General features: G+C 38.9%; 1 protein-coding gene across 1 annotated transcript in view; it reads left to right on the forward strand.

The window, feature by feature from the left end:
• Window positions 1-16,075, forward strand: part of LOC107083797 (slit homolog 3 protein-like) — a 256,322-nt gene that overhangs the window by 130,264 nt on the left and 109,983 nt on the right. The window contains exon 5 of the mRNA XM_015373268.1: window positions 8,369-8,440. Within this exon, the coding sequence (XP_015228754.1) occupies window positions 8,369-8,440 (72 nt within the window). The remainder of the gene's footprint in view (window positions 1-8,368; window positions 8,441-16,075) is intronic.

Below are 16,075 nucleotides of genomic sequence, written 5' to 3' on the forward strand. Positions count from 1 at the left end.
TTTGGGTCTGATGGTACCACAATTAACCTTTGCCCCCAGCAGGTCAGATGTTTAGTAAATAAAACAAAAAACAAAATGAACAAACTTATGGTCACAAAAATTACATATTCTGTCTTCCCTGACTCATTCTAGTTCACAATACAAAGTGGTGCCCCACAGAAAGCAGTACACTACCTTTATAAGATGACAGTTGGGACAAATTTTTGGTCCTTATAGACCTCGAAGGTTTGAATGAACATTTATCAAAACAGTTCAAGATAATACCTTGATTGTATCAATAAACCTTGCATGGTTTTGGCATGAGGAAATGCTTGACTTTAAGTTTCTAGCACTGCTTTCAGTAGCATCTGTTCCTCTGACACATGGCCTATTCAGTAAAGTTAGGGTTCATTTTTCAAAAAGCCACTCAAATGCTGTGCTGCCATGAAATACATAACACAAAAAGGATGCATAAATGGCTCGATGGTAAGGTAACTTCATCACTCGGTGTGTTTGGGTTGATGATGAGATAACGACAGGTACTACATTTAACACCCTTTATCCCAATACAACCACAACATTTGGAACACATATGTTTCACAAAATTAGCATATTGTCCAAGTTTGGACCTCTGTTACATCAATTTTAAACATTGTTAACCATATTCATGTCCCACCTTATTTCAACCTGTCTCTGAATTCCAGTTCTAATTCCAGTATAATACCAGGTTTAGGCTGCAGTATAATAACAGGGTGAATACGTCTCAAATGTTGTTATGAAGACAGCGTGAAAACAAACATATTTTTATTTTCTAGTTTATTTTTCTGGTGTAAAACTCTGTTAGTGTTTGCCTAGCCACAGAGAATTGCGTCATAAGATGAAATATTAAAGTTTATATCAAACTGATGTACTTTTAATGCTGTAATAATCCTGACCTGAAGACCTAACCTGACTTTAAGTTCAGACGGTAGAAAATGAAAGGTTCTGGATCAGCTCTGGTACCAGTGGACAGAGCACCTGCAGCATGACTTTGGATTCACCCTACAGCAGAGTCCCTTAAACACTGGAGAATATGAACTAGCCAGCAGTCAATATTTATTACTGTCTTTATGGGACAATATTAAATGCAGCTACAGCCCTCAGGGGAGGGAAAAAGAGCCAGACACGCAGAGAGAAAGTGATAAAGCACAGTGGATGTGCAAAGAAAGTGAGGGAAGATGAAGCCAAGGACTAGAAAAGGGAGAGGCTTTCACCAAGCAATATAGCTCTAAGGTTCCTGATTAAGAAACGCTTCTACGTTCTATCTTCCTCCCTGCTTTTCTCCTAGTGACCCCTGGAGCCCTCCATGGGGTGACCTCCTATTCTTTCAAAGTGTCCTTCTAGTGAAAGACCGATACAAAGATGCATCCATCCTCTGTGTTCCTGCTGTGGCTCACAGATTGTCCCCGACACATTGATGCTGTCCTCACTCTCACTGGGACCTCCTGCCTGACACATCCAACAGGTCTGCTCCCACTTCTCCGTGAGCAGATTTTTACTTAGAGCTGAATGGACACTCCTCATATCTGCACAGACCTGAAGGTAAAGCCATCCATTATCTGCTGTTCACTGTCACCCTGAAAAACCCTGCGTGAGAAAGTCTCAACAAAAGGGTTCACGCGGTCAATACAGCAGAGAGAATAGGTCTTGGTAAATGCTGTAAAATCTGTTGAAATGAAATTCACAAGGAAAAAAAAAAGATCAACAACACAGTGAACTAGCAATAAACATAGTGGCGACATCTTTTGGCTCTACCTTTTGTCATACCTCATCCAAAATGATTGGGTTACCCTGAGCTATTTTCTATATGCATAATGCAAGTATGTATTATTGCTGCAAGCTCATTCAGGGGAAGCTTGTCTTTTAAGACAATTATTGGACGTAATCAACTGGTTTCCCTTGACAGAAACTTTTAACCAATCTGACTGTATTGTCTCAGTAAAGTTCCTTGAGTCGACAGGTGTTGTAAACTGGTGCTATATACGTAACTGACCTGAACTAAATGTAGCATTTAGTCGACAGGTTTTTTTTTTTTTTTTTTTTTTTTTTTTGCTGATGGCTTCAAGTGGCTCCCTGGGTGTGGAAACTGGTCCAGATTGAATTCTGACCTCTTCTCCAACCAAATTGCCTTCACATCTTTAAGGTCTTCAAGGCTTCCTAATTAATGTTGTCATTATGATTGATTTCTTCATCTTTCTTAATTATCTGGCTCTGTACAGATATATTTCCCTGCAGTTTAATAAACACAATAAATATAAAGAAATATATTTAATATGTCCTTTAGATTTTTATGTGGTTTTGAGAATGAGGAGCACTGCTATGTTTAATACCAGCCAGCAGCATGTTTTAAAGGGTTAATAATAATATCCATAGCCTCAAAGGATGACTTAGCAATGTAATTATTCTTCTGGCATGAATAATAGAGCCTTACATGAAAGAGGTGTTAGCACAGAGAACACAACAGATAAACACACCCAAACTCCTGACATGACCTCCACCACCGGCCCAAAGACAATCCTCTTGTTATCTTGGTCCCAGCCGAGTCCCAGTGTCACGAGGAGTCCCCGGGCCTGAAGAGAGTCAGGGGCTGAGAACCATCCCTGACAGTCAGGGGGGTCCATGCACTGGAGGCCTGGAAGACATTTTCTCCAAATACCATAAATTACACAGTCCCTTTAAGAGTCATCACAAACATGGAACAAATAACAGAGAACAGTTTGTTCTTCTTCTGTAGTTTTATTGTCCGTCCTCATCTTCTTCTGTTGTCAGCTCTCTTCTTTCTCTTCTCTCTACATCGTTCTGTCCAAAACCAAAAAATAATCAATGAAATATCAGTCGTCCATCTCCTGGAGGCCCTATCCTTCAGAGTCTCTGCTGTTGTTTTCGTAGTCAGTTTCACCATATTTCACAGGATTAATGCATAATTCAAACAGCCATTCATCTCTTTAATAGAAATCTTCTCAGATTAATTGCTTGCTCGCTCAAATGCGAGGTAGGACCCTGCTGCTCAGACTGCATGCCTTTTAAGACGAGTCGTGATTGGCCGGTATGTTTGTGCCTCTGTGGTTCGTCTGTCAGAGATTGTCCTTTCCAGGGTTCCTGCTGGTAATGGCCTCGCTCTTCTCAAAGGTCGGCGGTTATGACTCACATAGAGACGAGCGGAGGACTCCTCTTTACATGAGGATCTAACACTGCTCTGATTACTACATGTGTTCAGGTGCCTGTGATCATTTGAGATTGAACAGTTAAAGGCTCACCCTAAAAAATGGAAAATAAAAATATCTGCTTACATTTTAAATCCCAAAACAACCTGTTTTACAGCTTGTTTTGTAGTGCAACATCATACATCAAGGTAACAGCTGAAACCATTATGAGCTCCATTTCCCTCAAGTCATGCAGAGTAGACCTTAAAGTCACATTTTAAATCTCACTGTAGCGCAATTACAAGCAGCTACCAGATGAACAGTCATGTGTGGAAATGTTATTTCAAATTCTTAATTTGTGTTATAAATCATAACGGCTCTATTGGTACGGGAATACGTTCCAGAATTTTAAATTACCAGCCTTCCTGTTCAGCAGCAACATTTAATGAACAAAAACAGTGTTTTTTAAGTCATTCAGACTGTTTATGTGCAGAGTGGTCTAATATGGTCTCTTAGGCAACTTTAAAACATGACACCAACCAAAAATTTAGGAATCCTAGGTGTCACTAAAAGAGGTACTGAGGTTTTCTGAGTTTTTTTTTTCTCTTCCTCAGCTTATTACTGTCCGTACACTGTCACAAGTACAGAGCAAGAAATTCACTCTCTGCATTGGCTGTGGGCTGCCATTGTGCAGCGCCCGGGGAGCAGTATGGGGTTAAGGGTCTTTGCTCAGGGACCTAGAGTGGAGGCTGAAGTAGTGCGGCTTGAACTCAGAACCTCAGGATTCCAAGCTCTACTCCCTAACCACAAGTCGCCACTAAATTGGTTTACCAAATTAATTAACCTGACTTCATCACTCAGCAGAAATAACTTAAGCACTACTGGACTGGAGGAAAATGGGCTATGGTGTGAATCCTGTCAGCCTATAGCAGCATTCAACCATACCGAGATGCTGCAGGGCAGCAGCCATGTTAGCAGGATTTTTTCTGAGGAGATTGCAGCAGCTGAAGGTGCACTCAAAGACAGCTCATACCCTTGGCCTTCTACATATCTAATCAACTGCAAACTGATGAGCATTTGACGTATACTGATGCTAGTTGTGTTCTTAAAAACTTGCCTATGTACTTTAGAGAGTCAGATCCATCACTGCATCAGTCCTGTGACCAAGAGCGCCACTTTATGACAGTCTGAAGTGAGTTATTAGCCAATAAAACCGATATAATCTCTGATGTAGGCTTTGATCTAGAGGGATGAATGTAGCCTTAAATTGTGAAGTAACTCCAGGATTGTTCTCCTATCAAATTCCAAAATTAGTTTGAAAAGAAATGTTGATTAATACTGAATAAAAGTATTTGTTCCTCTTGATTAATGCTTTTTTTAAAACAATCTTTAAAACCATGGGATTGCACCGGTTATTATTGGGGGTTTTTATTACAACCAATTAAATTAACCAGTTTAGATTTAAAATGTCGTGTGTCGTCCTGGGTTTTTTTCACAGTAGGTGTATTAGGAAAATACAGTGAAATGTTTTAGTAAAGAACTTGCTTCCTCATTGTTTCCCCTGTAGGTGGGCCCTGCGATATGATCTCACTTAGATTATTCAGGTGGGGCCCTGGTTCCGCTGTACGATGGGATATATTGTAACTCATTCTCTTAGTTGTCATGTGGTTTTTAGCCTTGGATCTTCTGGGATCATCCAAGCTCTTCTCCAGCACACTGAAGTGGTGGCTGAAAGAGGGGCTTATAGAGTTGTTTGAGGAGAGGAAAGCCTCTGCCGGCACTCCTGCCGCTGTGACCGGGTTCCAGATGAACCTGAAAGATGCGATTCTAATTGGATGAATTTTGATCAGTCTTTTTCATATTTTCAATCCCGTTCTTATAATACATTTGATTAATGGTCTTGTATCTCTACTAATAGTGTTGACTTAGTTTAGCTTGTATGGTGTCAACCAGTCTTGTAATTGATAATGATGATAATCCTAATAATAATTACTATTAATCAACTAGCTAAATTAGACACAATATGATTTTCACCTGAAAGAAAAAAAAAGACAATTTTACAACCTGGTGGGACTGTTTAGCACTTCCATCCATCTTCTCCCACCTATTCTAAAGAAAATTTAGAGATGCAAATTAACCTAAAAGTCTTTTGGGAGGTAGACGTAGCGCCATAGATAAAAATAAAAATAAAAATCAGGCACCAGGAGAACAAGCAAACTCCATGCTGAAAGACCTGGGCAAGGGATCGAACCCAGAACCTTCTTGCTGCAATGCAGCAGTGCCACCAACTGCTCTGCCATGGGGCCCCTGTTTAGCATTGCCTGTAGACCAAAACAAGACGTGTGAAAAGTCACTCCAATGTTATCCTCTGCTTTTATTTGCATATTAGGTGATGATATTTTTCTCTGCCCTGATCCTTTACTAACATGTCTAATGAAGATGTAAGTAGCTCATATCTTTACAACCCAAAAGACATAATTTTGGCAAGTTATTGTCTTCAGTTGAGCATCTCGATCTGCGGAACATGCTCTCCACCATTTTGCTCCTGTGCTACATTGCTCTAGCTTTTATGGGGCAGGGAGGTTCTAAACAAAACTTCACAATGTGAAGGGTTTTTTTTTACTATGTAAAATTACAAATCATTGCTTACTCTTCCTTTAAGTAGAAAATGATCAGATTTCAAGTCCTTTATGGGACAATATTAAATGCAGGCCCTTTATTTAGTTACGATCCATATGATAAACACAACTTCTCTCTCATTTTTGTTTTTTGTGCTTTATTTAAATGTCAACCATATTTTTATTTTAGTTTCAGCTTCACAGAGGGTAATAAAAAAGTTTAGGATCCCTCCAAGCGGGAACACACAGGGATGAACAGCGAAACCCCCCATGATGAACACATGAGTCGGATTAGAGCCGGGCCTCCCTGTCGGGCCCTCAGATGGAGTCAGAAGGGCAGACAGAGACACACTGTCTCATTGTGGCTTTTATTTTTAATTTGGACAGTTTTCCTTCCGTTAGAAGAAAGAACAAATAGATTTAACAGATGGTAAACAAAACAATAAAAATATTATTATCTCTGGAATTTCTCTAATAAATTACTTTTTAATGCTCTCTCTTTTGTATTAATTTCTCATCTTCTCACACTCTGTTTTTATCTCTCGCCAGAAAACGCACAAAAGATATACAAAAAATTTTATAAATAGATAGATGATGATAACATTCGGTAGCATTGTACAGTTCTATGTTGTCCTGTTGACTTCAGCTTATTTTTTGTTTAAAAACATAACAGCTCTACCCCTAACACCTTTTGATCAAGAAGAGTAAACAGGGGAAATATGTTCTGACTGTGCTGCATATTAAAACATAATGATACCAAACCGCTAGATAAAATGTTTGCATTGTATGAGCTCAGCTGCTGAGCAAAAAAAAAAAAAAAACCCTGAAAAGACATAAGGCCCAGGTCAGGGTCCCCCCCCCCACACGCTTATCTGCTCTCCAATGAACAGAACAGGTTAGAAAAACTCTCCAAGATGATGAAACCTTGTTAGTTAAAGGGGAAAAAAAGTTATTTTTTCCAAACTGGCTTCAACAATGAGCCTTTACAGCAATAAAGGTCAATCTGTTTCAGAATTAGGCTAAATTTCACACAGTTACGTGTGCTTACAATGCAGGTGAAACACACTCACTCAAGGTCAAGCAGGAAGACCAGTGGTTCTGCTCTGACTGTTTAACATGCATGGTCATGTGTTCCTGTGCCGCTGATTGAGTGTTTAGCTCAGGCCTGACCGGCAGGAATATGAAGTGATTAGCTTCTTGGCGGCTTTGCGAGCCTCGTTCCAGCAAACCACCGCCTCTCCAAACAAGGTTAGGTCTGAGCTTTCAATGATCATTCAGCTCATATCATTTCTAAGGAAGCCTATAAGTATGGAGCCCTTAGAAGTATTCAAACCCTCTGAACTCTCCATCAGGGAGAAGTTCCATTCAAAATAAAACTACCTTAGCTTTTTCGTCCATTTACTTCAAGATTTATTCATTTATTTTAAAATGTATATATTTTTATTTATTTCTAGGTATATTCATAAATTTCAAGCCTAATTTATCCTTCCAAATAAAAAATAAAAAAAATGATTACGGTATTTTATTTTGTGGCATTTTTATTTTGTAAAGCTTCTTTACGTATTTCTGGGACATTTAATTTCTAATAAATGTTTTTGAATGAAGTTAATAAGCAAATAGATAACTAAATAAACAATTATTGAAAGGAAAAAACAAAAAATAAATAAACTTTAAATGAAATACATACATAAATACATTAATAACTGAAAATAAGGCAATGATATATTTTATAATGGTGACAATTATTTATTGGTTAGAATATTTCTAATAGTTTAACAGCGTTTGTATATTTTTTATTTCAAATAAAACAACACTTGGTTAATACAATTTATTGCATTTTTTTTTACAACAGCAATATTTACAATAGAGCAACATGGTTTTGGCAGTCAGACATGTGACCACCTTCAACATTCAGTCTGATTCTTAATCTTAATATTAATATTACTTAAACTTAAAATAATTAGATATCTTTTTTTATCTGATGGAAAGAAATGCCTCAAAATGCCTTAATTAAAAACTTTGTTTAGTGAATCTACACTTCATTATGTCTGTCTTTTCCAAAAAAATAGTTCAATCAATTGAAAAATATTTTTAAAAATCAGGAGGGGGAAATATTTAAGCACGGGTCTGCATGTCCTGCTTCATTGTGAGTAAAGTTTGTCGATGATGGTGGCAAACAGGTTCAGATGGACTGAATAGAAAATCTGTGGTATTTAAAGACTTCAGAGGACTTCACATACAGACAACCTCCTGGTTTCCTCCTGCCGCTCCTTCTTCATTAATCACACAACACACACTTCTAGCTATCAGATGGTGTGCGCTGGCAGGGTTCCTGATGCTTCTTTTTGTCTTTGAAGCTCTTTGGAGCAAATTGTTCCACTGATCATAAATGTCAGTTCATCCTTCCTCCTCCTTTTCTTCATGGTCTTCTGCTCCTTTGTTCTTATACAGACTCTGTTGTTTGTGCAGCTGGGAGCAAGGGTGGGTGTGATGTAGATTAAATATTTGTGGTTTTATCATTGGACCTATATATCTGTAAGTGCTTCCCGTAAATCAGCTGATGTTCTCTTCATCTGTCTGTCTCTCCAGAGACCTCAGTGAGAACCAGATTCAAGCGGTTCCTAGAAAGGCTTTCAGAGGAATCACCAACGTGAAGAACCTGTAAGTAAATTTGCCATTCCTCTAAACACTTTTCTGTATAATCATTTTTATCTCTCCTCTGCTTCTCTGTCACTAAAGCTACATTTTTCTCATCTTCATTCACTACGATTGGTTCAGTTCAGTCCAGCTGTGTCTGATGTATGAATTGGAACCATGGGAATAAAACGCTTTTACGATTCCAGTTAGATATTTGCCTCCAGGACTTTCTCTTTTCATCAGTTCCCTCCTTACTCTAAATCGTCCTGATTCTTCCATCCATTCCTTGGAGGTTCTATCCTCTTATGAATCGCTCGATACGGTCCTGTCATTTATTCATGATGTCCTAATCACCAATACCCAGATCAATACGCTGCCTAATCAATGCCTCTCATCAATAACAGCTGATCAATCCCATCTCTAAGCTAGCAGACAGACTCTTGGGGCTGTTTCTTTAATGTGAGAGCCTAGCTCAATCAGAAATGGGACAGAGAGGACAATGAGCCTTGCAGGTCTTACGTGTTTTCTTTGATTCAAAGCCGCCTATGAAAGTTTACATTTGAGATTTCCTTCCTGAACTTGAACTTCACCCCTTTGAATCTAATTTTGTTGTTCGTCCATTTAAAATACACATTTGTCTCCAAGCATCAACCTGACTAAAGTTTTAACATGTTTCTCCATCTACTTTGTAAAGTGCAACAGTCCCCCCTGCTGGAAAACACCCCCTTAGCATGATGCTGCCACCTCCATACCTACCAGTTGGGATAATTTTCTCAGCAAGGAAAGCTTCCCCCTTTTTTTTTTTTTTTTACAGATTTAAACACAGTCTCTGTGAAGGTTGGAATCATGTGGATTCTGGTTGCTTCATGTTTCTGTCTTTGTATCAGTGGAGAACTCATGAATGGATGAACACACTCTGAATTAGCAAATATGCTCTTCCACTTAGCCTCAGCTCCAAGGAGTGATGTAGACTTAAAATGGCCGCCGATTTCTCTCCAATTAAGCAGCACCTGGGAGCTGCTACTGTCAGAGCATCAGTATGGGTCTGAGAAAGGATGGTGACCAAGCCTTCACCTGGTACATCAAGCTCCACCCAGACTGTTACCTCATCTCCTTGACCAAACACATCAACATTCGCAATAGAAGGTAAAGAGTAGACACCATCAGCTGTAGCTATAGCTACTAATTTCTACCAAACCTCCTAAAATATTCTATAAACTGGAAACAAATAGGAGTTATCAATAATTAATAGATGTAAAACTCTCAGATTAAATTAGGACCTAATTGAATTAGGATGCTTAAAAAAAAGGGGTATTTTACCTTCATGTGATGCTGGAGCTCCATCAGTTGAGCGGCACCTTCATGTAAAACATTTTTAAAAAATTAATTAAATGCATAATAATAAAATATAAACCTGATTTTTATTGCATTCATATATAATCAAATAAAATTTATTATCTTTACAAAGATATGATTGCATTTAAAGTGCCTGAAATCTATTTTAGATTTATTGTCTTATCATCATCTTCGTTATCTTCCTCTATATTACAGATTTATCATTTTATAATCTGTAACTTATAAATAAACTGTGAAAATATTCTTTGTACATTATAGCGGAAGCAGCAGTGATGTACATTAGTCTGGTGTGGTGATGGTCCAGGGTTAAAGCAACTGACCATTGGACAGAGTCCTTAAAATGGCAGTCAGAGGTTAAGTCCTAACATGTTAACCCCAACTCACATCTCTTCCCTCTTGCTTTCAATTCCATTTCCTGTCAGTTGTCTTTCAAGCAAAGTGCAAAAAGAGGAGAAAAACAGCTTTTAGTCTGCTACGGAAGTTAGTTAAAACCCACAAAAGCTGACTAGTTTTTATTGATGGGTTCTGCTTTGTTGAAAGTTCCCCAACAAAGTTTCTCACTGTGAGGTTTTACTGTACAAGGAAATTAAACCTTCTAAGCACTACCTTTGCATAGTGGATCAACAAGCATCTAAACTGGATGCTCACATGGAAAGGAGAACCAATCAATCGTTAGTGCCCCGATGACAGCTTATTACTTCCAGAGAATTTAGTCATGCTCACAATAATAGCACTGTAAGAGGGGGGGAAGTTGGAGCTTAACATCTGATCTGTGTAAATTGTCTCGTCTCTAAGGTGTTTTTCAGAAGCCACCCAGAAGACTTACTTAACTGCTTCAGATTTCTCTACCTGGATTATTGAGATGCTTCAGTGCTTACATGTAAAACATGCATCCCCGGATGCAGGTTAAGTTTTTGCCTCAAGCAGAGGAAATAAACAGGCTCAGGTTTTTGTTTGTGGGGAAAGATATATAATGATCCCATCTGCTGTAATCGGAGGGCTGCTTATCCGAAAAGCTAAGTTATGAATTTTCTGTTCCTTTTAAGTTCCTCTTCTAACCCGTCTGGTCCTGAAATGTGAGTCACGTCAACCAGCAGAGATGAGCTTCTTCCTAAGAGTGGCCAGGCTCTGGACCAGATATGATCATAGTTTCCTATCCAAAGATCTGGGACTAGAGACAGACATAACAGTCAGTGGTTGTCTGATCAGGAATCACTCTGTTGATCTTCGAAGAGATCTGAGAAGAAAACCTTGACATGTTGGAGGGCCTAGTTTTCCATTCTGACCCAATAACACCTCAGATCAACCTGGAGAGGGATGCTGATGAGGACATCTGGTCTTTCCTCCTTGACTCATCAGGCTGCTGACTCCATGGATGGATTGATTTTTTTGTTCGCTTGTACTGAAATTATACTGTAAACAGAGTAGAAAATGACTCCATTTCAGGTTGACAGATTGTCATATTGGGTGAAGATCTACCAAGTGGCACTATAGAGAGAGAATGGTACACTGGAAACCACTATGATGGAAAGGTTCCATTATAAACTGCATTATGTATAAAGCAATGCAGTGTTATAATCCTGATAATGCAGGTAATTTATAGTAAAGTAGAACACCAGGGCAATTTCCTAGGACTATTGATGTTGTTGGACTGAACAAAAAAGTCCAGAATTTCCAAATGCAGAGATTCTCTAAGATCTAAACCTTACTTTACATTTGAAACAGCAGCTGTCCTTACCTCCTTACCCTCAACCTTATGTTCAGTCACGTACCGACCTCCCTAAATACCTACCTAGATGTAAACCTACCTACCTACAAAACCAAATCACTAATTCAGCAAAAAGGAAAAAAAAATAAAAATAAAAAGAAGAGTTTGACTTTTATAATTCAAGTCAAACATGCTAAAACATTTTCCACTAGCTTAATTTGTTTTGCTCTTAGAAGCTTCAACATTATGATAATTTTTTTTGTTATGTTTTACTCTTTATTTTATTCTCTTCTTCTCTTCCACCAAATTGCATTCATTTCCTTTTCTTTGTCTTCCTTTACATCTTCTTTGTCTCTCTTGCACAAACGATTTGCTCCTCCATCATCAATCATTGGGCTTTTCTCTCAATTATCTGTCATATTTCTGTGTCTTCTGTCTTTTCCGGTTTCTTGTCTCCAGAGTTTTTTTTTCCTTTAATATGTCCTTTTATTTATTGACTTTCTTATTGATATTTTAATGCTTCCATATTTTCCAAGTTGAATGCATAATTCCTATTTCTCCCACTGATGTCCTTGCTGTGGCTCTTCCACCCCATCCATGCTGTCTCTCCACCAGTCCCTCCATTAGACAAGGTGACTCCTGCAGTAAAAGGCTCCAGCCGTCCATTATAGCGGGGTAAAAACCTTCATGACATTCTGTCCCTCATGGACCCTGCATTGATTTTCTCATATCTCTCTCTGCCTCCCTCCCTTTCCCTTTTTCTTCTCTGTTTTTTTTTATTTTTATTTTGCATCTCTAACTTTATGTCTCTGAGGTTGGGGTTTTCATCTCTTTGCTCTGATGTTGCCCTGTGGCTACCACAGCATTGTATGCCAATTACAGTATTGGCTTTTACACTCACAAACCTACCAACATGCACAGGTAGAGCGACCCCTCTGACCCTCTATCAGATGATTGAAACAGCCAAGAACCTGGCACATATGATTACTGCTGTCTTCTGCTAACCTAAGGAGACGGATGGTGTGTAGGTGGAAGCTTTACTCTACGATGTGCTGAGTGCAGCTGCTGACTGCAGCGTCTGTCAATCCTCTCAACTCAACATGTCAGTCAGAGTACAAATAATTAAGGCTTAAATACTCACAAAAGAAACAGTTTTTCAAAGAGTGATGCTAACATTTTTGTTTGCCACTTAAATCTGTGAAATCGGATCTTCTTTCATGTTTGCTCTTTTCATACACTATAACTTCCTTAAAGTGCAGTTTATTATTAAAGACACCCATACAGCTGCATCGATGGTTCCTTTTCCTGCAGCTGATATGATAATAATCAGCAAACAGGAAGTCAAACTAAAACAGCAAATGGGTCCCTAAATGGAAAATTACAAACTTTGGCAGTGAAAAAAACATCAAATTAAATTTAAAAAAGGGGCACAGATATTAAAGCAATACCACAGAACTTTAGCTTGAAGTCCAGTTAAGCTCATCCTGTCCTGGGAAGAACCTGATCCTGAAAATGATAGAGAAACCTAAACTTTTCCAAAATCCAACAAAAAGACTTTCATGTGACCAACCAAATCAAATGGATCATCACAGGTAGAGCAGAAGGAAAACTGAATCATGGTTTTTCAAACATTCGACCAACCAAAGATCTGATTTTTGAGTAGCATCATCTGGCAGCAGGAGCAGCTGCCGGTCTTCTGGAGAACAGACTGAAGTTCCTCCTTCAAAAAGCAGCCTCAGCTTGGTCAGATTGGAAGATGAGCATCGGTGAACATCAGTTTTAAAGTTTTTTATTTTTTAGAATGTCTAAACCTAAATCCAACTAACACATGAAATCTGTCTGGATGTTCAGGGTGGTGCTACTGGAGGGGAAACCTTCACCCCAGTCTGCACAAACATCCTTTCAACTCTCACTAGCTCCCCTATCTCACTTCATGATGCTGCCACCACCATGTTTCACAGGAAGCATTTTGTGTTCAGGATAATTTGTAGGGTTACTTCTTCCTCCTTCAGTAAAAAATTCTGCAGAGTTACCAGTCTCCTCTAGATCCTTCTCAGATTAATAATTTTTGTGTCCAACCTGTGAGTCTAGGTGGACCTACATGTATTGGTAGGTCTGCAGATCTTCCATCCTCACCCTAGGTTTTTAAATGTAGCCACAGAACAGCTCTGGTTCTCTTATTTTACCATTTTCATGTTAGGATGCTGAACTTGCAGATTTCTCCCAAACGCTTAGTTCTGTCTGATTCCCTATCACCCACACCAAGGATGTTGCAGAAATTTGTGTTTTTTCTCTTCTGAAACCAGAAGAAACTGGTTTTCTTGGGTTGGGTCAGCCAGTTTAACAGCATGTAGATTAAGTGAATGTAGCCATTTCATGAGGAATCAAGCCCACAGCAGATACGGTGCAGTCCTCCCAGATGATAGCTCAGCCTCCTTACTCAGATGCTTGGTTTAATCTTTTGCAATAAAATAAGGTGCCCATATTACTGCTTGTTCTGCCCCTGCCAGGTTTAATGTGATAAAAGTATTAATTTCTCCAGCAGTGTTCTTCTAACTGAGGACATTGCTGGGTCTGGGTCGCTGCAGGTTCTTTAGAGCGATATGTCCTATGGATGAAAGGCACACTTCTTCTGCAAATTACAGAATCCAACTGCAGCCGTTTATCAGTATAAGGATGAGGAAGAGCTGCTCTGTGGTTTTAGTGTCTCAGCTATCTCCTTCGTGTCATCCTCTCCTTTCTTTTCTCCATGCTTCATGCTCTGATACTCACAATGCAGTGCAGGATGGCTGTTTGTTTGAATTATGACCACAGCGCCTAAGAGAAGGTGAGAGCCTGGTGCCGTCTGTGTGTACATCCACGCACACTCCGCCTTGCTGCACCTCTTTGTCACTGCAGATGCTCACCTTCAGCTCGTTTTATGTGTTGCAACAAAAAGGATGAGAATGAAAGACACAAAAATGCTAAATATAAGCTCTTTGGAGGCAAAATGCAGAAAGGGACAGGGTGACATGGTGGTCACACATAGGATGTTAATCTCTTTCATTTTAGTTTTAATATTATTAATGTTATTAACTTTGTCTTTATTCTGATTCTACTTTAAAGGGAACCTTTAAAGAGTCCTTGCTGGTTCTGGTTCTTTGAGCAGAGGTGGGCTTATGATTATGGAAAACAGGGGAAAGCTACTGGCATCCTTGAACATCACTAAATGCAGGCCTGACATTTGTACGTCAAAGCTGATCCTCTTGTTGCCTCACATGCAGATTTCCTCGTCTCTTGAAAACATTTTCTCTAATCCTTCTAAAGATGTCTTTTTATCATTGTATGAAGGTAGAATAATGCAAATTATACTCCAACTCATCTTTTAAAGGTTATTTTTTAAAAGAATTTAATCTAAATAGTAGTTACTTTTTATACAAGATCAGCAGATTTAATAGTAGTGGGGATAAATGATAGAAAAATATTATTTAAATCAATATGAATATTTCTCTTCTTTTCACAATTAAAAGTGACAAACATCAACCAATAAAAATGTTGATGCAGATATACGGAGGGGTCATCATGGCGGTCTTGGGTAAATTTTGTATATGTGATGAAAGCAGCTCCATTAAGTTCAATGAACATTCGGAGCTCTACTCATTGAGCCACTGGTGGGGAAGGAATTCACAGCCCTTGGATTATTGCACTTTTAATGCTTATTAAAACTCTGTTATAATTCAGTCTGAAGGAGCTGACAATGTGAAGTCTTTGAGGCAGCAGGAAGCAGTAATGCAACCCCTACACCACCTGATAACATGAGAACAAACCCAAAGAAGAAGAGCTTGTAACTTGCGCTGTAGAGCAGCAGTAATCGGAGCTTCAGTGGAACAGCACATCAGGACTCCATCAAGAGGACTTCAGATTATTATCTACTTTGCAATGGAAGCCAGTGTCATTATCCAGCATAACCTGCCCCTGGGTGGACGTTAGACTCTAACTAAGGACTCCATGTCCATACATTAAATACCTCACCACCCAAAAAAATCTTCATTATAGGATTCTAACTGTATCTGAAAAAAGAGCCTTGCAGAAGAATTCAGACCTCCTAAACCTCTTCACTTCAACAGCTACAAATATATTGATGTTGAGCATAATTTTGAAGAGGACAGGAAATAATTCATTGATTTTAACAATGTTCACAAAATAAAATTTACATTCGTACTTAGCCCTCCTTTAAAACATAGTGGTGGCAGCATCATGCTTTGGGACAAGTAACCCGGTCAGAGTTGAAGAGAAGATGGGAATCTAGGAAGAAAACCTGCAAAAGACCAGAAGCCATGGAGGTTCACTTTCCAGAAGGACAGTGTCTGGAACATTCAGCCAGAGATACAATGAGGGGTTCAGATCAGTGGCTAGGTTAATGTCTAGACCTAAATACGACATGCCCCTGTAGCAGGTTGAAATAAAAAGCTGCCACCTCAAACCACCTCCTTGCTTTAAATACCGATGAAGTCCTTTATGAGGGTTAATGATTCAGATTTGGGCTTAAACAATGAATCAGATTAATCGTGATTAATCGGTTAGTATAGAGACTCTAAAACATGCCTTTATCTGAC

The sequence above is a fragment of the Cyprinodon variegatus genome, unplaced genomic scaffold, assembly GCF_000732505.1.
Source record: "Cyprinodon variegatus isolate N-32 unplaced genomic scaffold, C_variegatus-1.0 Scaffold84, whole genome shotgun sequence".
NCBI lineage: Eukaryota > Metazoa > Chordata > Actinopteri > Cyprinodontiformes > Cyprinodontidae > Cyprinodon > Cyprinodon variegatus.